The 27,674-nt window shown below is 43.0% G+C and overlaps 1 protein-coding gene across 1 annotated transcript; it reads right to left on the bottom strand.

Moving 5' to 3' along the window:
* Positions 1–12,490: 12,490 nt before the first annotated feature.
* trim45 (tripartite motif containing 45) lies at positions 12,491–27,298 on the bottom strand. Its single transcript, XM_069153668.1, has 8 exons — positions 26,814–27,298; positions 25,333–25,621; positions 25,082–25,227; positions 24,427–24,743; positions 16,022–16,151; positions 15,284–15,398; positions 14,594–14,720; positions 12,491–13,970 (listed from the first exon to the last, which is right to left on the bottom strand). The coding sequence occupies exons 1-8, from the start codon at positions 27,296–27,298 to the stop codon at positions 13,816–13,818; spliced, it is 1,764 nt and encodes a 587-aa protein (XP_069009769.1). The 3' UTR covers positions 12,491–13,815.
* Positions 27,299–27,674: the final 376 nt, after the last annotated feature.

A 27,674-nucleotide genomic window follows, 5' to 3' on the forward strand; every position in this document is an offset into this window, starting at 1 on the left:
TCATGCTGCTAATTTAATTACATGTAGCCCGTTCCTCCCCAACACTGGTCTGGACCCTCTCATTGTCTTTTATATTTTCTCTATTTTATCACAAGTAAATCTACAACTGTTGCAAGTAATCACTATCACATTCATGTTATCATACACTACTAATTATATCTAGCTACAAAAAAGTGACCACCTTTTTAAAATGAAAGGCATAACTGTGTCCAGTATGAGTACAGACACAGTTGTTGACCTCATGACAGTCTTGAGACTTGCATCAAATTAATCAGTCAGACAAATAATTGGGCCGACATGAAAAGAAAAAGTGACATCAGAGGGTGAAGCTCAGCTGATGCCTCAGCCACGTTTTGGCAGCGACATTCGGCAGCACACTGCTCCATTCACTGCGCTCCCCGGACCTGTACATTATAAATGGTCACTGCACAAAATTGAATAACCTTATCAAATGCACTCTCGTTTATCAAATGCAGGACCGGCTGTGATGCCAGGCATCATATTAGTCCCACTGGTGTGCACTGAGAACTTTCTTTTCCTTTTCTTGGCCCTGACAACGAGTGCTCTGTCTTATATTTTTGGGCAGAGAGACACCGCTGAATATGAGACAGGTGTCACTTTGCTTTCAGGAGCGTTTTCTTCCACTAGCAGAGCAGTTTTCCCTTCAGCCCGGCCAAGAGCTTGCTCCCAGCCAAGATCTCGCTCGGCTTTCTCCGCAAGCGAAGGGTGTAATTTGTTTGGAACCTCAGCGATGACACTTCTCCTGCTGCTGAATAGCTGGCCTGCCTGTGGTGTGACTTGGTTCAGAGCCAGAAACCTGGCTGGACCACAAGCTCTCAAAGACCACTGACAAAGGTGACCATGATGCGTCCCACCGTGTCGGGTTTTAGAGCGCCGAGCTTCTCTCACTCTGGAAGAACAAGAGTGGAGTACAAGGCAAGCACATAAACATACAACCACCCACTTCAGCATAAGTACTTATTAGCTCCGAATGGATGAGTGAAAGCAGGAGCAGGTCTGTAGAGTCTGAGCAGGAGGTGCAGGAAAGTGAAAGCAGCATGGCAACACCAATGTGATCATCTGTTTCTTTTATAGAAGTAATCCTGGTGAAAAAGTGGATGTCTGCAGATTATCTCGAGAAATTAAAAAATATCTCAACAAGTAGGACTGCTGTTCATTCTTGTACCCACATTCAGGGATGAGCTAATATATGTATTTCCATGGTCCCTGATCTGGTATCCATGGTGTCCAAAATCTATGATGATCTCCTGGACTGGATGTCATCCGGTGCCATCACTGAGTCACGGTTATAATTTGTCCAACACTTATGGTTTGTTATCAAACACCTGCAAAACTGATGACACTCTGCCTTGTGTATAATTAGCAACTGTTAGCATGCTACTGTGACACATTAAACTAAACATCGTCCCTCCTGAAGACCATAAGCATGTTGAATTTAGCTTTAATGAGCTGCTGGTGAGGCTACAGACTGTCAAAACATTTTATTTCACTTCTTTTGTCTAAGCACAACGCTGGAAAACTAGTTGATGTTAGACTTTTGGGAGCAGGTAGGAGCCAAATGGAACAATAAATGAAGACACAACAGCGAACTGAACTGGGGCTGATCACAGAAAGAAGCAAAGGGTTCAACAAATTAACAAAATAATACCAAACGAAGTGAACAGATAAAAAAAAATATATATATACTGGCAGAGGTGATTGGAAAGTGAGAGTGGGTGAGGGGGGTGTGGCAGGCAGGTAACAGCAGGGAAAGAGAGACAGACAGGGCAGACACAAAGGGAAAATTATTTTCAAAATACAAGAGGAGATAAACGGAAAACAAGCTCAAACCATATCAAAAGTAAATTTCAAAATAAAACAGGACTGCAACTAAAATAACAAACAGAAAACAGGTCAAATCATACGAAACCATGAGTTTGTGCATTTGTTGCCTCTGAGATGGACTATTGTAATTCCTTATTATCAGGATGCCCCAGTAAGTCTTTGAAAAACCTGCGCTTGATCCAAAATGCTTTAGTGAAAGTATTGACCAGGTTTAATAAAAGAGGCTATATTTCTGCATGAGTATATGTAGGTCTGGTCTCCCTCCATAAGGAATCGTGTTCAGTCCTTGCATCCTTGCAACCCGTAGACATTGGGTTCATTTTGAAACTATTGGAGCAGCCTTTAACCAATCAGCACTGACCACCACAACTCAACCACTACTGCAACATTTTTAAAAAAACGCTTGACTTCAGCGTCATGGTTGCTGATTGGTCCCCCTTTCAGAGTGGCTGAGCAAACATGATCGAGAACAGGGTCTCCAGACTGCAATAACAGTGCAAACTGACGCTGTGATTGACAGTCTGGTGGAGCCACATTTGAGCTTCTCTTCATTGGCTTCCGGTAAAATCAAGAATATAATTTTAACATTATCATCCTTATTTACAAAGCCATTAATGACCAGGGTCTATCATATCTTAAAGACCTTATATATATACTACGGTACCAATAGAGTGCATCACTCTCAGTGCAGAAATGGGAGGAAGAGCTGTTAGCTTTCAGGTAGATCTCTGGTCAAACCTTTTTCATAAAGCTAGCGAGAGATGGCTCAGATTAACTTTGAATCATCCCATAGCTGGGCTGCTGTCTCTTTCACTCTCTTATATGCTCCTATTGCATGTTATTAACTGTGTCATCTCTCTCCCTCTGCCTTTCTGAAGGTATTTCTGGCTCCAGAGCTGCATGTTTCTGATCTGCCGTTACCAACCTGCCCAGTGTTTAGCGTTTGGTGCCTGTCTATGCTGCTCTTTTCTCTCTCTGCTTTCCACTCACCCTGACTGGTCATGGCAGATGGCCGCCCACCTCATCGTCCATTTACTGCAAGGTCTAATCTTGCTATGTAAATTTCCCTGAGGTGTTGTATGTTGTGACTTGGTGCTACATAAATAAAATAAAATATAATTTTATGTGTATGTTTATAATTTGGGTAAATTTACCTTTTTGGTGTTAATCAATAGTGTGTTTACAGAATAGTGCAAATCCCATCAATAGATCAATAGAATATATCAATCTCAATAAACAGGCCCACAACACGTCATGAAAATTCTCCAGAGCCGCTCCCTTCACCAGGACTCTGTTTTAAAAGGAGGCTTGTATTTCTTTTATCAGTGTGACCGCTTCCATAGCGGAGCAGAGCTTAGCCGGCAGTTAGTCTGTACTGTGACAAAATAAAAGCTCATCAAAGTGAGATCTCCTCTGACAGGTAATCTATCCATGTATAATGTCCAACCATAAAGACAAGTCGCAGTGTTTTGCTGAGTGTGGAGACAGTCGAGCCGCCGAGTCCATCGGCCGGTCCTTGAGCTGCCACCCGGTCGCGGCCTCGCTCCTCACAGCCACAACACGGCCACTGAGGCGTCTGATTTACAGGACGCCCCTTCACTGAGTGAGTTAGTGGCAGTGCTGTCGTAATCACTGCGTGGTCCTCCCATCGGAGAAGCATCGCTGTGAGTCACCCTCTCGGCTCAACGAGGAGAGCTGGTTAGGTTTGATGCCTGGGCTGGTGTGGGTGCACACAGAGACACATATGGAGAGACACACACACACACACACACACACACACACACACACACACACACACACACACACACACACACACACACACACACACACACACACACACACACACACACTAAAAAAAAACCAAAAGAGCTGAGCAGGCACAAAACGGCTGACAGTTTCCAAATCACAGCCAAGTCGCAGAGAAGGAGGGTGTGTGGTGGTGAGAGAATGGAGGGTGTCCTCTGCTTCAACGCATCTCTGATTATCATTGTCAGAGGGATGGATCGCTGGACTGGGAAGGATTTATCACACATTTCACACTCACAAAGAACAATGCTGCAGAGACAAAACACTCATTCAATCCCCTTTGTGGAAGGGAGGAAGAATAGGCCGAAAACAACACAGGGAGGACACATGATGTTTACAGGAGGCCTTGGCAGACCTGAGATACTGCATTCCAGCTGGTAAACATAATAAAAAGGTCACGTGTCTTTCAGCTCCTTCACTTGACAGGCTGAAATGGTGAATTGGTGCAGTTTCACTCCTGTGATGCTGCTCCAGAGCACCAGAAGGAACCCTGCCTGCCAGTGCTGGCCGTGACCTCCGGCTCTGGGGGACGGCGTCACGACTGCGCGTGTCTGTCGAGGAAACGTCTGAAGTGTTAATCCGACGCTCCGGTGTCGAAAACTGCCTTCAGTGCTGAGAAGGGACTTCTCTACTTCACATGATTTTTGACATTCCAGTTAATGGTGCAATGCAGCTCCTTCCCACACTGCTGAGAACAGTGGTCATGCGTCCCTGAGGGAGTGTCTCATGATGGGTTGATGAGCAGAGCTCTGTCACCATGACTCTGTAGAGCACATCTTCTTCATACAGTGCTGTATAGACATCTCAATAAAGGGGAGATCATTAGTAGTGAAGAACAACTTATTGAAGAAATGACAGTTTGAGTAATACATTATGGTGAATAGACTCCAACAATGAGAGGCTGCTTCATAATGCGGCTACCATAAGGACGTATGTGATAGGACGGGACCCCCCGGAGTCGAGATGCTGGAGGTGGTGAAACAGAATATGCTAATTTCAAATTTTAATTAGTGTAGTGCCAAATCACAACAGGGCCCTTAAGACAGGACCCAACAATTTAATAATTCACACATGAGCGAGAGCTGGAAGGAAAAACTCCCTTTTAACAGGAGGAAACCTGCAACAGAAGCAGGCTCAGACTTGGCGGTCATCTGCCTCTGGCAGTTGGGGTCAGGTGAGAGAGGAGATGAGCATTGGAAATTTCAGTTGAACTCCCAGGAAAACAAAATTGATTAAGTGATGAGGAGGAGGAGGAGGGTTGCACGTCAGGAGGTCTGAAAGAAAGAATGACACAATTGACGAAAGTAAAGCGTGAGGGAACAGATCTCCCTTATTTACCCGTCTAACAAATAATACTGAAGAGGGCTGCAGTCACTGTTGGACACATTACTCCAAACCTCCCATCTGAATTATTGCAATTTAAGTTTAAGTCTGCTGAAATAGATCTTTTAGGCACCCAAACTCAATGATTATAATATTGTACTTAATTTCCAATGACTTGGAAGTCGTTGTATTTTGACGATATTACCCTTAAGAGTAGATTTTGTGAAAGTATTTGCACACTTTTGTGTACATTTTGTATACATGCTTTAAATTGTTGAATAATTGTGAACCTTGTCTGGAATTCAAAATAAAGTTCTCTTCAAGTAAAAAATTCAGCTTCATGAAGAGGTGAATAAAAAAAACTTGTGCATTTGCTGTAGCACTGTAATTGTATTGATTCAGAGCTCCAGAGAGTCAGTGACTTCCATAACTTTAAAAATTAAAATGTACCTTCATCCTATTAATATTTTCCGAGTAAATATTTCATTTTTCAGTTGATAGCATCTTCATTTTACAATAAAACTCCTCTAACCCCAAACTAGCTTGCAAACACACATCATTCTGAAATGAATAAAAGGACTCAGGTGATCTGGCCAAAAGAAATCACAACAGGAGATGCAGCAAGTGTGTAATATGCATAACAACAGGCAGTTGGGGTGAGATGAATTGAAGCCTCTCTGACACAGCTGACGGTGAGATTGTGGCCTCCTCACTTTCCCTGCTGCCTCACAGGCTGCAGCCCTGCCTGAGTTTCAATATTTTCTGTAAAGTAGCAGGCTGTATGCCCTTATCAATTTAACATTTTTTCATTATGAGTGAAACAGTGCAATGACTCAAAAGTAAAGGGAGACATTTTTCAGTTGTCTTCTAAATGTGTGGCTGCATATTAAAGCGTTTTTATTCTCTGTGTTCAACTGATGCAAATAAAGATCCATTGCACATCCCTGTTTTGTCATATCAGTATGGAAAGTAGTGCAACATACTAAAGGCTTTTTATCCTTCCATGATTCAGCAGCCTAAACATCCTCTTTGTCTTAATCTACAGCGTATTGATCAGTCTAAATCCTCAGACGTCTCCTCCTCATCACATGCCGTTCCTCGTATTACATTATCGCTTTTGATTTTTCAGACCCATTAAACTAATCCAAGTCTACTGCTCGTCTCTGAGTCTGCTTCCTGTTCTTCTGCTCCCAGTCGGTGCGATCCATCATCTCTGTTGCCACCAGACTGCTATCGGAAAACAATATGTATCCATTTGCAAATACATCCTCCTCCATAATATCACCATTCAATAACTTTAAAATAGAGGATCCCGTTACCGTCTTGTCAGTGACTCATGGCTTCATAGGCTGGCAGAGGTAGAAATTACACTTAATTTCATTAGACTGGACAGCTTCCAGTTCATGTCGGGATCAGACTGAAACGTACTCAGCACGATTTTGACTCGATTCAGTCATCGGTGACAAGTTTCCAGAGCCGGCCTGAATATGAACATCGGGAACGACAAGTCTAACACGTCCGAAATTTGTTTGTTTTTACCTGCCAAGTTTTACACATCATTTGACGTGTTCTTTGACTGACTTCTTTGAGTGCATCACACATACTGTGCGTTCCAATCCGAATACAACTATATGATTTAGTATGCCAGAAAAAGATTTACATGCAGGTTAGCATGCTTCTCTGGCTTTTCTGACCATTGACTGTAAACAAAAGTAGAAGTAGCTTCCAGCTCTAAAAAAAAAAAAAAATGAGGCCGATGCCGAAGTGCCATAAATTGCAATACCACCGAGTACCACTAGGGGCTGGCACTAAAAAGCCACTGGCTTCATAGCCTCCTAATCAACTTCTCTCATGAAAGTTATTTTGATGTTGCTAGCTAAAGTACCTTCTTCATTGTTTTCTGGCGGTCCATCTAATCCCAACATTAATTAGATGTCAGTAAAACAAAACTTTTGGGGCGTGTCTGTTTGATTGACAGCCCTGTGGTGCAGTCAGATTTCCAAATTGGTGGGCAGGCATAGTATTCTCCGGTTCCCAATCAGCTCGCTTCTGGCTCCAAAATAGCAAGATGGCGACGGACAAAATACTGAAATCGAGGCTTCAGAACGGAAGTTCAAAAATGCCACTTCATCATCGCTGACAAACTTCCACTTCGGAACCGAATATGAAAATCGTGAACGACTGACGGTCCTTGTAATGAGACATAATTGCATAACAGTGATGCGGCACCGTGGAAACTGCGTGACATTTTTAGGTTTCTACTTGCTTAGTTTTACACATCATTTGATGTGTTCCTTGACATCGATCAGGATGACTGACTGCATCACACGTAGAGCCTCTGTAGACACGATTGACATCTTCATGACCCTAATCCTCAACAACACAGCAACTCATGCACAAATGTGACCAATGATTGGCCCAGGTGACAAAGACACTGCAAGGATTTCTGGCACTTTAATTGCCAAATCGGACATAGTTTCCATATATTTGAAAGATAAATATATGGTGGAGTCTGAACCCGACCTGACTTGCACCAAGCTTTTGGTTTGTTTTTCAGTTTTTCTGTTCAACTTAATGGACTCTCCATAATCACTGCAGGAAGGAAATTTATATCTACTTCTACAATAAAAAAAAAATGTGGAGGGAAGGTTCTCTTGCAGAAGGAAGATGACATTGATTCAAGATCACATCTTTAAAAAAAAAGGTGGTTTGTGCGTGATAGCCTGGTTGCTCCGGGGCTCATCACACTGAACACCTTAATATCACAGGGAGTTGTTTGTCAGAGTCTGCTTTTATTTACAATTCTGTTTTATTTTCCTTTGATTACTTTTTAAGATTTCCTTGTTTCATCTCCTCGTCGAGGTGGCACAGTGGTGCAGTGGTTAGCATTGTCACCTCACAGCGAAAAGGTTTCAGGTTCACATCCTTTCTGTGTGGAGTTTGCATGTTCTCCCTGTGCCTGCGTGGGTTCTCTCCAGGTACTCCAGCTTCCTCCCACCATCCAAAGACATGCACCTCAGGTTAATTGGTGGTTCTACAAATGTCCCTTAGGTGTGAATGAGAATGAGAATGGTCTTTGTTTCTGTCTGTGTTGGCCCTGTGACAGACTGGCGTTGTACCCTGTCTTCACCCAAAAGTGAGCTGGGATGGGCTCCAGCCCCCCTGTGACCCTGTTGAGGTTAAAGCGGGTATAGATAATGGATGAAATCTCCACCTCTGATCTCTTCACCTCATATCCTGCACTGCTGCTGCTCAGGTCTGGCAACCACATACTGTTAAAATTTTTACGGCTGGGGCTCAGGAGAAAGGTGGATGGTGACTGTTTTAGCTCAAACACTCTGAAACTAGGTCAGTGCCACATTTTATAAAGCTTTTTAAAACCCACTTGTACACATGGGCATTTGTGTAACTCATTTCTCCAATGTTTTTTTTTTTCTTTCTGTGGTTTATTTAATTTAATTCTCCACGGTCACCTCCACCTCAACTGTTCCCAGTTCCCCTATCTGCCTCTGATGTAGCCACTCTATAATCTGTCAATCTGAGCATATATACTCCCATGCTGTGTATTTTCCAGGTTTATGGACTACATAGTGCACTATCTGGTGGACACTCTGAACACAGCACCAGTCTGCAGTCAATAGTCACTGGTTTGTAAGTCAAGATATTTCATGTCACTCAACTCTGCTTGTTTCTTCTGTTGTTGGATTATTCCTAGTTTTTAGACTTTTCCTTGTTTTTTGGACTCTTGGTTTCATTTTGGATTTGGTTCCTTTGTGTTTTGTTGTCCCCTGTTTTTATACAGAACCATCAGCTTTGAAGTAAAGATCGCCTTTTGTCCCTCTTTCTGCCTCCTGTGCTGTGCATTCAGGTCCTCGCCTCTGCTCAACCGTGATAAATGGTATGAGATTAAAATTAGAATTAGCTCAGATCATTTATAAGAATACAGAGTAAATATAGAAATTTTCAAAAGACTATTAATGAGATTAAAAAAAAACATTATACAGGACATGATTATACAACATCGTCAGTTACTGTGCAATAAACATGCTATATTTATTATAGTTGTATTTCTCTGTTGCTATATTTGCTGTATTGCATTGTATTGTTCGGTAGTAAATTATTGCTTTCTTGTGTAGCTGCTCCCACTCCGGTAACCCATCCCCTCCTCAGTGATGTGGAGCTGCAACCTTTTTAAACCATGCTTGATGTTCAATTTGAAAACCAAGGTCCTCATATTGCTCCATCAGCAGAGCGGCTGTGAACTTAGACTTCTGCAGCGCCATAAAAAACAGCCTTTATTGGCTTTTTCGCTTCTTTCCAGTGGGACCTGGTTTGGCCCCACTTAGAGCCCTGTAAGTATATTACTGTCATGGCTGTGGCCTAACCTCCTTGTCTATAATCAGGTTACACAGCGTTGAACCTGAAGGACTTGCAGTCTCTGTGGATCACACACTCGCACACACACATGCAAGGCTATACCGAAGGAAAGTGTGGTTTTCTTCGACACGGCAGATTGAAGTTTGCAGGTGTCTGCTCTTATTTTGAAGGAGCATGTGTTGATATTACATGTTGGTGAGGTTTCCTTCATTTGTTACATAACACGCTCTGGATACAAGATTCTGTGTCACCAATGAATTATTAACGCTTCAGTACTTTTAACAAATCAAGATGAATTATTCACGAGCCAACACAGGATTCTCCAACATGTTCACAGAGAAATCGTTCCCAGACTGCATTTCAGGTGAACTTCAATGTACAGTGTGTGTGTTTGAGTGTGTGTACGTCTGCGTCGCGCCTCGGCAATGATGGAAGCCGGTGCTGCTCTCTTGCAGCTCAGAGATAACGTGTCTCTCACTGAAAGATGTCAGGTGCTGTCACAACTCTGGATTTGAGGTGACAGGATGCTGTAGGAGGTTCCCCGCATCTCTGTCCTCTTTATCTTCTTCTCTGTAAACATATTGAGTCGTTGTCCCAGCGGTCTCTTTTTTAGATTTTATAATCAGAGGATGACTGTTTTTACTAACAGTTTGTTTTCAAGGAGCTTTCCATAAAACGACCCCGTTTCTAAAAAAAAAAAAAGTTGTGTAAAATGTAGAATGCAATGATGGGACAGCATTTCACTTTCAAAACTCCGGCAACTAGTCTCCTCAGTTGCCTGACATTTACAGAGTGCTGTTGAAGGCAAAGGTGACGCAGCACAGCGGTAAATAAAGTCCCTATCCCAACTTCTTTGGAAAGTATAGGGACGGCATTTAATGTTACCGGCATAAAATTCAAAATGACCATATCTTTTTCATAAAACAAAAATGGTTCTCCATTTCAACATTTGATATGTTGTTTTTGGTCTATTTTCAATTAAAATCAATGCAAATCATTTAATTCTGTTTCTATTTACATTTTACACAGCGTCCCAACTTGTTGTGAGTTAAATGAACAAACACCAGGTAAAGTATTCATGTGCACGTTTGAATTTTGTTTAAAAATGTCCAATTATGTGATTTTATTACGTCTGCAAACACACAAATGTGCTCGTCTGTAAAGCACATGTGATTTGTGCTGTTGTAATTATTGGATATTATTTCAGGATTTCAGGGTTTTTATTCTTAAAATCACTCCTGGCTGATTTAGAGGCAGGAAGTTGAATTCAGACTCTTTTCCTGCTGCTGAATGTTTAATAACTCTCTGAATAAGCTGAACAATCAAACCATGACAATTTTTTTTTTTTTAATCAACCAAAGGTAAATATTAAAATGAGAAAAGACTTCTATTATATAATATAGCAATATTATATCATGATAACTGATTCTCAGTTATAAGGAACATTACTTGAGAGCTCAATGGTGGGTGAAGGAGGTTTATGAGGTCTGGCATGAGCCCTTCAGAGCTGCCACTTGTAGTACGCTGTCATCGTTCTCTTCTGTGTGTGTGCGTGTATGTGTGCGTGTATGTGTGCGTGTATGTGTGTGTGTGTTAGTGTGTGTGTGTGTGTTAGTGTGTGGTGTGTTTAAGTCAGAAGTTTTTTCACTGAAAGTAAGGAGACAGAGGAGAAAGAGGACAGAAATCGATAACAAAGGCAGGTTTTGAATCACTCCATCACCTTTAACCCACATTTGCCTTGACCAAATGGAAGCGTATGTGTGTGTGTGTGTGTGTGTGTGTGTCTGTCTTTATCTGTGGTGACCTCCAATTTCCAGCTGTGACCCCTCTCCCCCAGGTTGGAATGATCTTCAGGTAATCGCTCACTTCTAATTGGCTGTTAACTGACCAATTACAATGTTTGATGAAGCGGCGTCACTGCTGCTGATGCAACTTCTTGTGAGAGGGCTTTTAGTGGGACAGTTCCCCATCTGTCCCCATTCATCAAACATTCATAGTAAAAGAGTCAATCCTCCACCGCTTAAGTCATATTCATGATAATGCAGTATTCATCAGCTCGGGATGGCTGCGATCGAGTCCTCTTTTGCTGATTATGAAAGATTTGTAGGAACAAGCATGCAGAATTTGATGTCACACGCAGGGGGACGTGGTTGTTAGTTCTGGAAGAGCAGGCAGCAAAAAGTGACTCTGCTGCGCCCTGGTGGTTTAGAGAGGTACTTCAATGTGCAGCCACTGAGGTGAGATTTAAGTTGTCCAGGTTTTCTGCAGCACATCAGTGCACAGCGGGTTGTTCAGTCCGGATTAATGGTGTAAATATTGCCATGTAAGAGAGGAAGTTTAGCTGGGTGATGTTAGCGGCTCAACTACACACACACACATCTCTTCACTTGTAAAAATCTTGTCCTATTTTGTCCACAATTTCAGTGTAATCACTGATGAGGTGCTAAACATATAGAAACTTAGGTCTTTAATGGCTGCAGGAGAGTATATTTATATGTATTTAATTATAGTCATGTAGAGTTTGTCTTCATAACTTAGATAACAGTCTGATGAAAATGTTGACCTAACCACTTGAACGCAGGTGCACACTTTCCCACGTTGTAACCACGAGCTCATGATGATTTGAACTCTGCATTTGTTTTTCCTCACGTCTTTCCAATGAAACGGAGAGGAAAGGGAGGGAAGAGAAGGACAGTGACGCACACATGAAGCAAAGGTGAGCTCCAAAGAAAGGTGCAGCAACAGAAACCAGGAGGGTCAACATTGAGACTGGATATGTCAACACATCAGACAAAGAGCAGCACTCAGGACCTGCTTGGGTACAAGGAAGCCCCAAAAAACACACATGACTTATTCTTCAGCAACTAACAGGGAGTTCATATACATCCGGTGGCGGTTGATTGCAGAGTGGCTGCAGCTGGGGCATGCTGGGTAACTGCAGGTGAGGTGGGCGTGGCCAGCAGTGAGAGACAGACTGAGGACCTCTGGTGGTTGGAGGGAGTCACACAGAACACGCGCACGCACGCACGCGCACATATACTCTTGACTAAAACATCCAGATTTCCATTTGTTTATCTGGCTCTTTTATTTTGAAGGGCATGATTGCACAAAAGCAAGCGACTGAAGCAGGTTTTAGGAGTGACACATTGTTTATTTCATCGTACATGCTTCAGTAAAAAAAAAAAAAAAAATGCTCCAACAGTAGAGAGGACCTGGTAACACTTTAACATACGGATGAACGTTCAGCGTGGAAACATGTTGAAACGTCACAGTGTTGAAAAGGTTTCCCGTCAGTCTGAAGATGTTGGACCACACGTCAGAAAGATGTGAAGTATTTGCATAGTTTTATTCTACTAATCTAATATGTTCCATTCATCCATCCATCCATTATCTATACCCGCTTTATCCTGAACCGGGTTATAATCTAATATGTTCACAGTAAAAAAAAAACAAAAAAACCACGAGGCATTTACAGTCACACTCAACATTCGTCCCATTCAGAATACAGAGAGGACAGACAGGCTTCAAGTGGCTCATCATGAGTTTGAGGTTTGCAGTCGCTGCTGTGAACAACTCTGACCGCAGTGTTTCCCAGATGAAACCCTCGTCACCAGGAGCCATGTCGCGGTTGGAGTGTTAAGAATTCTCTTCAGATTCATTTTCTTCATAGTTCAACTAACAATGTGAACTCAATTTCTTCAAACAAATTTGTTCAGCTGATGACCTCGTAGTTACATCACACAAGTTATTACTATCAATAACAAAAACTAAAAAAAAATATTCATAAGAATATAAAGTTTATTATTTTACCTCACACAACATGAGATGCTGATTAATGGTGATTATTGTGTAATATTTTACAGTATCATGACTGTATTTAAGGAACTATATTTCAGGATTATTTCCACTGACTACAGGATATAAAAAACTAGAATTCAATATCAACAATCTGTTGATATTCGCTGATTCTATCCTCAAAAAACATTTAACTTTCAGCTGTACAATGCTGATTTTTAGCACCGTAGAAATGAACAGCAGCTTAAAGGGTAAAGACTCTGCTTGAGACCGGACGATGGCTGCTGAAAGAAAAGTGTAACACGGAGGAATCTTTTCTCTTCGACACCTTTGATTCAGGAGGAGACACGTGCTGCTGTGTTTGCTGCATTTCTCCTCCGTCTTGTCATAAGAAGGCATCTTAGAGTTAAAAAAATAAAATAAAAAAGGCACTTTGAAAGACTGAGAGCATTCAGCTCACTCTTCTGGGGAGCTGGCCGCTGTATCACGGTCACAAGGATGTCCAGCAGAGGTGAACACCCCGGACGCTTCACTCGTATTGACATTTTCAAGTCGGCCCGAGGATCACACCGACGACCTCAAAGCCCGCGTGCCCGCTGTTCTGACCTTTGGGCCGCCGCCAGCCTTCATGATCTTCGTTGCGCCGACAGGTCTCGTCCCTGCGTCGCCTCACAGCTCCACAGTTCGCAGGTGGCTCCGAGGGGAAACTGCAGCCAGCACGCTCTGAGGCAAACACTCCGACTGCTCCGCCGTGCTGCCGCAGCACGACCAGTGGGGCTTCCCAGGGTGTCCCTTATGGCTGTGACCGCAGCCTTTAAATCCTCCTGCAGGAAGACACACACACACACACACACACACACACACACACACACACACACACACACACACGCCAAGATCAGAAGAAATTTTAATATAGCGTACAAAGTCTAAATCTGCTGTCAAAATAAGAGCTATAAATGCTTTTAAATAATATTAATTTAATACGCTGACCTAATGTATGCACAAAAGCAAAGTTCAGTCTTTAACAACTTGAGGTGTGAATAAAACTAATTTAACATACTTATTTTCCCACATTTCCCCCAAAAACCATTACTTCCCCTTTTTTTTTTGGCTTGTTGCATTTCTCCAGTTCGCGAGCATTCTAACAAATGCTAAAAACATCTTTCTGCGGCTTTATGATGAATTTAAAAAATATACAAAAACAACTCTGGTGTTTGTATTAATTAAATAACCTTAAATAAGAGGGCACATGGAGAGAGAAACAATTGTTCCTCTCAAACAGCAGAGATGATATGTTGTCTAATAATCCAGAAGTTCCTCAGCGATCCTCCATCTGTTCTCTTTCCTTCTTCAAAACCAGGAGAACCTTGATTTTTGTTCACTGTAAAAATCAGCTAAATGAAGCCTGTCCTGCAGAGCGGACCTTTTGAATATATCTGCCGAGTACCTGGCATGGTTCCTGGGCAGCCACAGCGAGCCTCTTTGGCTCCTCCGCTGGAGCAGAAGGAGCAGCAGTGAAACGTCCCGCTGTGACGCCTCAACGTCCTCTTCACATTCAGGATGAATGGAGAACCCTGCGTGAAGAGGAAGAAGAGGCGATCGGCCGGCGTGTCTGTCTGGTCCTGTTCACACCTGATATCAAGAAGCATCCTGGCTGGACAGTTCATTTGTCCACCGCAGTGCAGAACCCGACCCTCTCGAACAAATCTGTAATAATTCAGGCCTGAACTGATGTGATGGAGTCAAGCCTGACGGTTCAGGTTGTGAATCACAGACTTGAGTGTTCAGACTTTTACAAATGTGAAAGTAGTTCCAAAATTGATAACTGACGACACAGAAAAATGAGGCTCATTTGATGTCTGTTAAATGCTGTTTGTACGTGTTCACACGTTTATCGACCTGTTTATTTCCTTGATGTAAGGAAGTGAGAGCCGCTAACAAGAGATCATTGGAAAACAAATGGTAATGCTGGGTGTGAACAGGGCCAGCTGTCAACCTACTATTTTAACATCTCAGCTGTGTGACAAAACTTAACACTGTTGTAAAAGAAACACAATTCAAATATTGAATATTGAAACTGGGATTATAGTTCAGTTGACTTTAGAATAAATCTGCTGCAGTGACAGTAGTTTTGTACCTTGATATGTTGGGCTTTGACACAAACCCACACAGAGTAGGCTCCCAGCTCAGCAGGTGTGTATGAAACACTGTAGGACCCGTCGTTGTTGTCGGCCACGGTCGTTGCCATGGTGCTAGAAGAAAAGATAACAAACGGTGTGACTGCAGTTTAACAATCACTCAAATTAAACACATGCTCCCTTCACATGGCTGAGAAACAATTAACTGTAAGGAGTTCGTGCATGTCAGCTGCTGTGGATGAGAGATGCTGGCAAGAATCAGACATTCGTTTTCCTGACAATAACAACACAACAACTGTTTTCTAGTTGAAGACAGTTTAACCAAAGTGAAACAGAGGAGCAGAAGCTTGAACAAAAAGGGTTCCTGTGATGTTGCGTCGATCAGGGTGACACAAATAATGGAGTACACAGATGCACAGATGCTGTGTTGACCTGCACCGAGCAGCTGGGAAACACCGGCGACGATCAGCGAGCTGCCGGAGAGCCGGATTACGCCTTCCTGACCGAGAGGGTAACACCTCACCGTACCCCGTGAAGCACCAACATAAAATGCTCCCACACAAACAAACAGCACTTTGCTCCAGGACACTGCCGCACTTACGGCTAAAAAACTTTTTTTTGTTGTTTTTTTTTTATCTCCAAGGCACCAACTTGCTTTCGTACGACTTGCTGAATTACAAAAGCTCAGCGAAGTTAAATTGCTGACGAGGCGGGGCCTGACACTGTCACACACTCACCAGTTTTTCTTCTCCTTGTGGACGACGCTGACGAGGACGTGCTCTCCGCCTCGCGCCATCTGCTTCCCGGCTGGGTCTCGGCACACCAGGGTGAAGTGGCCCTGCTGGCCCTGCATGGCCCGCTGCAGACCTGTGACCACCAGGGGGTCAAAGGTTAGAGGCCAGACAGTTGCAACAAAACAAAAAATATACTACATGGCCAAAAATAGGACATGACCGTGCTGCATTATGGACCTCGAGAAAGGATGTTTGAAAAGATATTTGTTTATGGAGCACACGTTGTGTATCAGACTTTTAAATTTTTGATTCAACAGAAAAATTTGAATAATTGAACAAATGAAAATGAAAATGACCCGTAACCTCATATTTTATCACACAACCTTCAGAGACAACCACGGCAAACACATGACTTGTGCAGCTCTCAGTGAGACTTCTGAACCTGTCAGCAGGTGGTTTGGAAACTCTTCCAGAGCAAACTGCTCCAGCTGTCTCCGCTTATCAGGCTGCCTTCTGACAGGATTCAGATTAGGACTCATATAGAGGCTGTTTCCATCAGAAGGCCACTTCAGAATAGTCCAATATTTTTTTTCTGCGCCATTCTGGCTGATTTGATCTGTTTTTTGGGAGTCATCATCCTGTTGGAGGACCCAGGACCTGTGACTGAGACAGAACTTTCAAACACTGGGCATCTCGTTTCGCTCCAGAAAGCCTTGATAGTCTTGAGATTTTATTGTGCCCTGCAGTGGTTCAAGGTCACCTGTGCCAAATACGGCAATGAAGCCTGACAACAGATCCGAACCTCCTCCATGTTTCACAGCATGCACGGTGTTATTTTCTTGGCAAATGTATTCTTTTGTGTGTGAACACAGAGCTGATGTGACTCATCCAAACAGCTCCAGTTTGGTCTCATCTGCGTCTGTAAGAAGCATTGAAGCTTGTCGCCATCTGTCTGTCTTTATATCTAATGTTTTTGTAATGATCTCTCAATTGTGGTTATCAAGCACTTTTGACACTTGTGACAAAGATGGAGGCAGGATATTTTACAGTCATAAATAACTATAACAAAAGAAAACTCATTTCTAATTCACTGCCAGCATCTTTTTTTTCCATTATGTTCTGTCGGAATAGTTTTTTGATGAGACAACATATGCGCAGATACCAAAATATATCTGAGATAGGCCACAAAGTTGGAAGAAACCCTTTATGTGGAATATGAGAGCATGCTGTATCATTACACACCTGAACTGGAACCAAAGAGATGTAACAGTTCAATTACAAAGAGCCTCAGACCATCACACCAACACATAGAGACTGAACAACAACCTCTCATACACACACATTCAGAAAAACAACTACAGACAGGAGTGGGAGCAATCTGGTTGCGATTGTCGGCCCCACCAAACAGTTCATGTCTTGGATCTCTATGCTGTCCTTTTCTCTCTCTGCTCTCCTCTCACCCAACTGGTGGAGCCAGACAACCGCCCACCTCACCGCCTGGTTCTGTCCGAGGTTTCTTCCTGTTAAAAGAGAGTTTTTACCTCCCTTTGTCAAAGCTTTTTTTTTTTTTTTAAAGGGGAATTCTTTCCTCCAAGCTTACGTGGGAACTGTTGAATTGTCCGGTTCCTCTGTATAATGTTGTAAAGTGCTGTTGTCAGGATTTTAATCTGTGAAGAGCCTTGAAATAATCTGTGTTGTGATTTGGCGCTATAGAAATAAAAGTGAATTAACTTGACAAACATGGACCCACTCAACATACAGTGGCCGACATGACCTGCACGCTCACCACCACGTCATCAACAACAACCCCCCGCTGAGTGCTGAAGTCACCTTCCTCCTAAACATGCGGTACAGCCAGCTGAATTGTGACTTCAGGCGCTGCTGCTGACCGGAGTTTTCCAGAATCCTCCCATCATTATTTAAACTTTCATTAACTCGTAATGAAAGTTTAAACCAGTTGGGTGAGAGGAGACATGATATCCATCTGCTGTCGTGGCGTTGTTGTCGTGTTCAAGCAAACAGCATTTGTGTTCATGTGGGTGATTAATGTTGCTTTGCGTTTCCTTGTCAGAGTCTATTCGCTGTTCGATAACAGATGATGCAGCACTGCGTTTGCATCTGTAATTATTCAGTGTTTTCCAGCAGCTGCAGGGAGATCGGTTTGGATAATGTTGGGGATGCTACCATTGCTAATCAAACTACTTGTAATTGCTACTTCAGAGATGATGAATAGAAGTTCTGGCTGAGCGGCTGCACTGTTGTTAATAATGAAACAGCTCCACTATCTCACTGGATTCCTAAAATCGCAGGTTGTTGCTGTTCTGTACAAGCTGAACAAACATGACTCATTAAGTTTCAGCTCTGTACTCCACGTACTGATACAATATTTATATTTTTCTCATGTGACTGTCAGAAAAAGAAAGAAGAGAAAGACGTGTTGCTGCCGAGGTTGACTGACATTAATAAAGCACATTTATTCAGGTACTGTTTGAATCTCAGGTAAAGTGGACCTCAAAACAGGGGACATGTGTAAACTGTAGCATCCATCAATAGTCTGCATGTGAGACATTTGAGAGACATCTGTTGTAGCACCTGCTAATAGTCTGCATATGAGGTAACCTGGGTTACACAAACCCCCACTGAATACATGAATCTCTGCATGAACATCAATCTGTGGGAAACACTAAACCCTGTTGAGCCGAAATGCAGTTAATCCTACAAAGATTCCTGTCTGAGACAAGTTTATTTTATTCTCTTTTCTTTTTTGTATCTTTTCTTTGTATTTCTCTTTCTTACCTGCATCCTTGAGCTGCTGTGATGAATGCATTTCCCCACCGAGGGATTATTGAAGTCTTATTTTATTCATACAACAAAAGACAACTGGTTTCAGCTTCTAAAATGAAATGCTGTTCTTTTCCCTTATTTCATATATTTGTATTAATATGTCGGTCACACAAAATGATTAATTGGAAGATTATAATGGGCACCATTTTATTAACATGTTATCGATGAATGAACTGAATTACGAACCAAAAGATGACAAGATAGCTATTAGTTGTTGCTATAATTAAATCATTAAGACGTTAAAGGGCACTGATCTACATACACACAATATTCACATGTTTTTTAACTCAAGATTTGGATTTCAGAACTTGTCTAGATAAATTATTTATCCTTAATGTCCTGCTATTTTTCACAGGATAGAGTTCAAGAATTACTACAGCTGCTAATCTGCTACAGCCACAACTATTCTAACAATCTGAACCACTATTACAGCTTTCACTGCAGCTGCTAATGAGTGAGCATTATCGGTGAATTTATGTGCGTGTTCTTGCTAAGCCGACACGCCAGCAGCTGTCACCATTACAGATGCAGCTGTTCTAGCGCACCATTCACCTGTGCTGCACAGCCTCACGGTCCACTTCAAACCCTCTTATCACACAGAGAGGAGATAAACATCAGTAAGACTCTGTGAATTCCACTTTCTTAAAGCCGACACTGAAATCTGGCCTTCATCTAAACCCTTAAATAAGAGAGTCACGCCGTGTTAAGCTGATGGCAGTTAAGTTGGGACGGATAAACCACTCGAAGCTGGAAAAAGCTGATTTATCTGGTGTAGTGATCCTCTGAATTTATACCTACCTAAAAGGAGCAGCGTTAACAACACGTGTTACAAAGATAAATACACATTTAAAAAAAAGGCTTGATGAATGGAAAGGTCATCAAAGAACTACATAAACCAAACACAATACACACCGTCTCTTAAAGACTCTAACAAGAACACAAACAAAAGTCCGACAGCACACGGCAGACTGACCTTTTGGCAAACATTAGCACAATACATTGGCTCTTTCTTTGACACCAACAAGAAGCGTAGAAGTCCGTGTTTACTTTGGTTTTATGTTTCCCACACAAGCAAACACCTCTCTAATCTAAGCTTTCACACAGAGACAGAGAAAAGCTGCTACAAATCTCCTGCTGGCTGCATTTGTGTGTGTGTGTGTGTGTGTGTGTGTGTGTGTGTGTGTGTGTGTGTGTTGAAAGCATGCGAGTTGTGAAGGACTGTGAAAAGGCTGTGAAAGTATTATGTGTACTCTTGGCTGCAAATCAAATAATCTGTCAATTGTTATTTTTGTAATAATAAATGTATCATTCAGTCTGTAGAACAGTTAAAAAAAAGGGGGAAAGATATCCGTTCAAGTGCGTATGATGAAATATAATATATATAAATATAAATGACATTTGCTTGGTCATTTGGTCATTTTTTAACTTCTTAGCTCAGAAGTATAACTCTGACAAGATCAGATCCTGTTTTATTTGTATTTATTATTTGCACCATAACTTTTGGGACACAAATAAAATAATCAGAGTTTTGTGGTGGTATTGTTGAGGTAACTTTAGTGCAAAGAACATGACTCAATCTCGCCTGCTCGCTTGCTGTACGTACCGCAGATGGAAAAGGTAGTTTAGGAGTGAGCGGACAGTTCTTGTGCGTACAATGAAAATAATCTGAGGATTAACATCCTACTTAATGACTTAAGTATTTTAATGTTATCTCTTAGTTTTAGTTTATTTTTTTAAACTCCGTCAAGGAGTTTATGTTATTAGTGCTGTTTGCTTGTTTGTCAGCAGGATTACGGAAAAACGACCAATACGATTTTTATCGGAATAGGTTGAAGGGTGTAGCACAACCCAATGAAGAGCACCTTTACATTTTGGAACTGATCCAAATCATGGGGCAGATTCTCAAATTGCTAAATGCCATACATCTTAAAAATCTAGATGGTAGTTAAATGCAATAGGGACAAACCCATCGGGTATACCAGGACAAATCCCTGTGGACCATAAAAAAACTAAAACACATTAACTTTGAACTTTACCAGCCCTCTCTGTGTGCCTGTTATTCAGGGTGCACATGACAGCACCATGTGGGCGGTCCAGTCCCAGTGGATAAGTCCGGGGCTGAATTTCTTTCCCTGTTACACTCTGCAGGCATTTCTAGAAATATGATGACTCCATATCACAATCCACATTCACAGCTACCCACGATCCTCTGGGATACACGTGTGCTTGGTCAAACTTAATACAGCCAGCGGTTGTCAGGAAACACTCAGGGACGGTGGTGTGAGAGGGGAGAACTGGGACAACAGCTGAGATGTGACAAAGATGAGACAGTTTTAGAAATATATCCAGATATATCCAGTGGTTGCAGTGCAGATAAACGTGTCATAGAAGAGTGGACTATTGATCTTGGGCGGAGGTCTGTGCTCTCCAAGTGGCCTTCCAGTTCATGTCCTCGTGATCACTTGAAATGTAATTATCCAATATAAATTAAAATTATGAGTAATGTTACCTTTACGATGTACACAGACAGTCATTTGCGGTCAGAAAGCAGAACCTTACTACATATTTCTTTATAGTTCCTCATTATTTTTGTGAATCAGCTGTCCATCAGTGGAAGCAGAAACAAATATTCCCCATAAAATAGGAGCAGCGACAGCAGTTCTTCTGTCAAACTTCCCCTTGCTCAAGCCGGCCAAGTCGCTCACAGACATGTTTTTCTTCCATTATGAAACCCTGGAGGATTGGCTACATGTCTTTACTCTTTAAAAAGAAGACATTCCTGTTATTTAAAAATTGCCTGTAGCCACTTGCGCTTGTAGGTTTTCCTCACCTTGTCCCTTCCAGGGACAGACCTGTTATGTTTGTGTGTAAACATCCCTTCAGTGCACCGCCTGCAGGCCTGTTGCATCACCTCAACATTCCTTCAGTCCCACAGGAATGTCAACCTTTGAGCCAGAGCACTCAGAGAGGAAACAATAATCTGTATCTGCTGCAGGAGAACTCAGTCTACACCGTCTCAAACTCCTCACGCTAACCTTCACCAACTAAACTGATGGCACCAGTCAATGAATTCAATTTGTATACCAAAACCAAAAATTCCATTTTTAAAGCTGCTGAGCTTGATACTCAACATGAGTAAATAAAGTATTTGTTGCTGCATATACAGTGGATCCAGAAAGTATTCACAGCGCTTCACTTTTTCCACATTTTATTATGTTACAGCTTTATTTCATCGGGTTCTTGGTCACCTCCCTGACTAAGGCCCTTCTCCTCCGATCGCTCAGTTTGGCCGGGCGGCCGACTCTAGGAAGAGTCCTGGTGGTTCAAACTTCTTCCATTTACAGATGATGGAGGCCACTGTGATCATGGGGACCTTCAATGCTGCAGACATTTTTCTGTACCCTTCCCCAGATCTGAGCCTCGATACAATCCTGTCTCGGAGGTCTGTTTGGTTTGTGCTGACATGCACTGTCAACTGTGGGACCTTATATAGAGACAGGTGTGTCTTTCCAAATCATGTCCAATCAACTGAATTTACCACAGGTGGACTCCAATCAAGTTGTAGAAACATCTCAAGGATGATCAGTGGAAACAGGATGCACCTGAGCTCAATTTTGAGTCTCATAGCAAAGGCTGTGAATACTTATGTACATGTGATTTTTTCGTTTTTTATTTTTAATAGATTTGCAAAAATTTCTAAAAAACTTTTTTCACATTATCATTATGGGGTATTGTGTGTAGAATTTTGAGGGAAAAAAATGAATTTAATCCATTTTGGAATAAAACTGTAACAACAAAATGTGGAAAAAGTGAAGCGCTGTGAATACTTTCCGGATGCTCTGTAAATATGCATTTGTTGCATGAGTTCGTAATTTATAGCAGCAGCATGGTGTGTTTAGAGTAAACTTCAAATAAACAACATGTCAGCAGGCATGATTTCAATTAAGTGTTCTGTTAGTTTTAGAACAACAAAGAAGCACAGAGCGACAAGCCACCATGTGTGTTGGATAAACACAATATTAAGGACATCAATTCGTTGCCAGTTTTGATGTTTCATAGGATTTGTTGACAAAGAGAAAAACATGAAATAAAAAGAAGGCATGTGACCATTATAGTTAGAGTTATAACTGAAAACAACTGGAAGGCTACACATGTACCTCATTTTGTAAATTATTCCCGGATTTGAACCTTTTAATTACTGGCTTGTGAACTTTCACTTGATGGTGATGTTGGCTGTCTTCCTCTTGTTTTTTGGAGCCAGAAGTGATCATGTGTGGACGAGCTGGGGAGGAGATGGAGGCGGAACTGACGGGACGACCCGAGGACAATATACCCCGTCCATCTATTAGGGAGACCTGACTGCACCGCAGGCATGTCAATCAATCCATAAACGCACCCAAACATATTTAATAATGAGTTAGTTTCAGAAGGAGCATCCGAAAAATTATTAGAAGAAGTGAATTTAGCAAATGACACCATAAAAGCCTTTGTTTTAAATTAGTGTTAAATGAGAGAAATTGACTCTTTTTGAATGGCAGTCTATTGAACCCAGAGGGGGCGGCACAGTGGTCCAGTAGTTAGCATTGTCGCCTTACAGTGAAAAGGTTCTGGGTTTGAGTCCGGGCCTTTCTGTGCAGAGTTTGCATGTTCTCCCTGTGTCTGCGTGGGTTCTCTCCAGGTACTCCAGCTTCCTCCCACCATCCAAAAACATGCACCTCAAGTTAATTGGTGGTTCTACAAATGTCCCTTAGGTGTGAATGAGAGCATGAATGGTCTTTGTTTCCGTCTGCCTCTATGTGGTCCTGTGATGGACTGGCGATCTGTCCAGGGTGAACCCTGCCTTCACCCAAAGTGAGCTGGGATAGGCTCCAGCCCCCCAGTGACCCTGTTCAGGATAAAGCAGGTTGATGGAAAAAAGGATTTGTCTCTTCCTCTTGTTTGCATTGTGGCTCCAGAAAGTCTCTTGTCAAGCAGGCTCTGAAAAGTTTCTTCTGTTTTCTCTCTTATTTGCAAGTAATTCCTTTTGTTTTACTTTCCACATCTAATTGACGACTCCCCTGTGTCCTTATCTTGTGACCTACAACCAACTCTGTATTACCATACGAAAGCAGATACAAAGGGAATGGGGGTGACTGTCAACTGTTTGTCAACTGTATAAAAGCTGCCCTACGGAGGAGATCTGGGAGCACTGCTGGACACCTCTCTTTGAGGGTGCATGCAGTTTCTCCTTCTTGCAAGAATAAATGTCCGATGTGTTTGATTTTGAACCAAGCCTCTGAGTAATTTTTCCAACACGGGTATAGATAATGGATGGATGGATGAAGCCAGAGGTTTTTCCTGAGCCAGTGGCCCTCAGTGGTATCAGTGGTAAAGGCACTTCTGCATTGGCTTCACTTTTTAGACCAGGAGTCTACATCCATTCCTATATATAGTCAATGGTATTAACTGTACTTACTGAAAATCTCTTGAATACTGGCTTTTAATTTTAAAATAATTTGCAATCGTTAATCCTTTAAACCACCACGACGACGTAACATGATGAAAACAGAATATTTTTCCTTTACCTTCCCCTTCGACGGTGCACCTGCTGACATCCACCGTCTTAGAGTGGATCACCCCGACCACCGGGTAGCCCTCCACCTCCCCACCGGGCTCCCTGGGCATGAAGCAAATGCTGCTGCCGTCGTCGGGGGCGACGGTTGCCGGGCGCGGGTCGTAACCTCTCTCTGCGAGGCTGGTCAGTCTTCTCAGGGTCACGCCTTTGGCGCTAAGGATCTCAGCGTCAGACCCGCAGCTCAGCAGTCGCTCTGCGAACTCCACGCTGCCTCGGACGTCCAGCAGCGCCTGCTGCAGCTGCGCCCGCTGCAGGTGGAGGTGGTTCCTGGAGAGGAAAGATGGTGTCAATGACGAAGAAAAAGGTGTACCTGCTGACATTTAGGTTTCAATATACAGGAGTCTGTTTTGGCAGAGAGTTTTAGATCTGGTTGTTTCTCTCCGTGAACATAATTTAAAGATGTCTGTGCTGTGATTTCGACTACATTTACATAAAAAAATGGTGACTGAGAAGAAAAGTTTAGAAGCGACAGAATATCTTTCTCACAGAGCGCACAGCTTCACCCTGAATAACATGCTGCTGCTTCCTGATCTTTTTACTCCCCGGAACAACAGTGATAATTTCCCTTGGCCTCCTGCAGGAGTTCAGTATTGCTTATTTCCTACCTGCGCTGGACCCGGAGCTCCTCCAGGCGGCGCAGCAGAGACTGGCAGTGGGCTTCCACAGCGCTGGCGTAGGCTCGTGCAAATGCCCTCACCTCAATGGCTGTCGCCTCTACTCGTGCCTGCAAACTCTCCTGGGATGCGTCCACCTGCAACAGGGTGGGAAGGAAGAGTTTAGTTTTAAAAGTAGACACCTAGTACTCCAAAAGGGTCAAGATGGACAAAAAAATTCTCAATGAAACAACAACTCTCACCTTCTGTAGCGACTCCTCCAGCCGCTCCAGTCGAGGTCGCAGGCGCACGGCGACCAGCTCCTGGATGCGGTCTCCATGACGGTCGATGACATCACGTGTGGGGCAGCAGCGGTGGTCGCGGTGCAGCGTGGCGGCACACTCCAGGCAGACGGGCAGGTCGCAGGGCTGACAGAAGAGCCGGAGCTCCTGGCCGGGGTGGAGGCAGCAGAGGACGGGGCGGCAGAGACGGCCGCGAGCCTTCAGCTCCTCCAGACTCTGAACGGAGTGAGACGCTGTTCGCTTCTGTCGCCTGCAGGCAGGAGAGAGAACAGATACTGATGTTCACATGTCTGTACGACAGAATAAAAGTCCTGCTGAACATCAGATCATGTTATAAATGTAGCTGGAATTCATGTTATCTGCTGCTGGCTGCAGGAGAAATGCATTAAATGGAATAAAGAACAGCTTCATAATACTGTACTTGTCTCATTGATGGGACAAAATAGAAAAGAACTTGTGTCGTAGAGAATATGATAAAATACAACTTCTAACCCTCAGATCATAACAGAATAGAACCTGCCAAAGAGTTTTAGAGCAGAATAGATCATAATAGAATACAATAGAACTGGGCTCGACAGTGGTGCAATGGAGCAGAACAGAACAAATAGTAAAAAGTAACTGATGGACAATCTTCTTGGGGAGTAACTGGTCACACAATAAATGTAACTGTATTCAGCCAGTCAGTGAAAAAAAGCCCATGTAATGAAATGAGTTACTATTCAAAATGTTGGTGATTACAAAAGGGTTACATCCAAACATCATTTTGTTGATTTTTGCCACACCGCGATGCCTTCTGTCTACGTCCAAACAGCCTCCATTCACTGGACAGCATGTGCTCACTCAAATTCAGGCCCTGTTGATCGTTGTATCGTCACTCAGCACGGAGTCGACCTGCCTTGGTTTGACGTTCTGGGAACATTTGTCCTTCACTTATGATCCACATACAAATCAACACACTTCAATCTTATTTTTAGTTATATTGAAGAACTTTTAATAAAAGTTTGACAACAATCAGTGTTGAGTTCTGTTGGCAGGTTCACACTGACTCCTCACATCTGGTTTTATGACTTCTCAGCTTTAATGACATAATATGAATTAACATTTGATACAAAGTAATCTAAAAGTATGATGAAGTAAACTAAAGAGTTGCATTGTTACATTTCCAATAGGGTGACTAGTAATCTTTCAAGTATTACATTTGATAGGTTACTTTCCCAACACTGTTTGTGTGTCCAGGTTTGATGCCTGCTGGGTTACCAGGAGACATGTCAACCTGTGTAAGATGATTATTTCTATAGTTCCACATAGATACTCAACAAATAACCATTCATACAAGAAAACCAAACAATGTGAGATTGAGAGCAGAATAGAACAGAAAAGCAAAACCCTGCATTCTTAAGGATATAATATAATATAATATAATATAATATAATAGACATTACCTGTGTGCCTGGCAGCAGAACTCGCATAGGTTGACGCAGCACACCTCGCAGCGGCTCTCGGCGCCTCCTTCGCCGCACAGGTCGCATCCCAGCGGGCCGTCCGTCACCAGGGTCTCCAGGAAGACCTCGTCCAGCGCCAGGTGGTCGGTGCTCAGCCCGGCCGGCCCCGACGGAGGGACGTCCACCTCGGAGTCACAGTCGGGACAAAGCACCGTGACGGTGACGGCGGGTCGATCCGCCTCCACCGCCTCACCGGCCCGGCCGTCCTCCGGGGCGTCCCGGTGGATACGCGAAGACACCGAAAAGGGCTCGAGCTGGGCGATGCAGTCGGAGCAGAACGTGTGCAGGCACGGGAGGATTTTCGGGTCCCGGTACAAGCGTCTACACACGTTACAAACCGCTCTCGGGTTCACCAAGACGTCCTTGTGCTCGTGCTTGCTCGGTGTTGGCTGCTGGCTTGTTTCCGTCTCTTCACACCGAGACATTTTCTGGTTTTTAGTGACTTTGGTGCCACAAAACAACGAACCAGCTGGTAGCAGCTCCCAACCTGAAGCCCAGCGAGCTCCACAAGCTGTCAGAGCTGAACGGAAACTTCTGTACAAACTTTATTCTGCATAACAACCGCTCATGTTCACATTCACACAACCAAACAGCCTCGTTTCACCTCAGTAGTTAAAGTCCCACTTTTCTTAGAGAGAAGTAGGTTGCATTCACTGCTCCGTGGGACATCGGACACCTCACCTCACTGCACCAATGGAAAGCTTCCTACGGACTATCCGGGGTGGTCCAGAGACTCCTTAGTACCAGTCTGGGACTCTGACTGTCCCCATCTACTGGCAGGACAGAACACTATCTTTGTTA

The sequence above is a fragment of the Embiotoca jacksoni genome, unplaced genomic scaffold (assembly GCF_022577435.1).
Source record: "Embiotoca jacksoni isolate LCO1_2020_lvr unplaced genomic scaffold, fEmbJac1.0.p SCAF_2, whole genome shotgun sequence".
In the NCBI taxonomy this organism is placed as follows: domain Eukaryota; kingdom Metazoa; phylum Chordata; class Actinopteri; family Embiotocidae; genus Embiotoca; species Embiotoca jacksoni.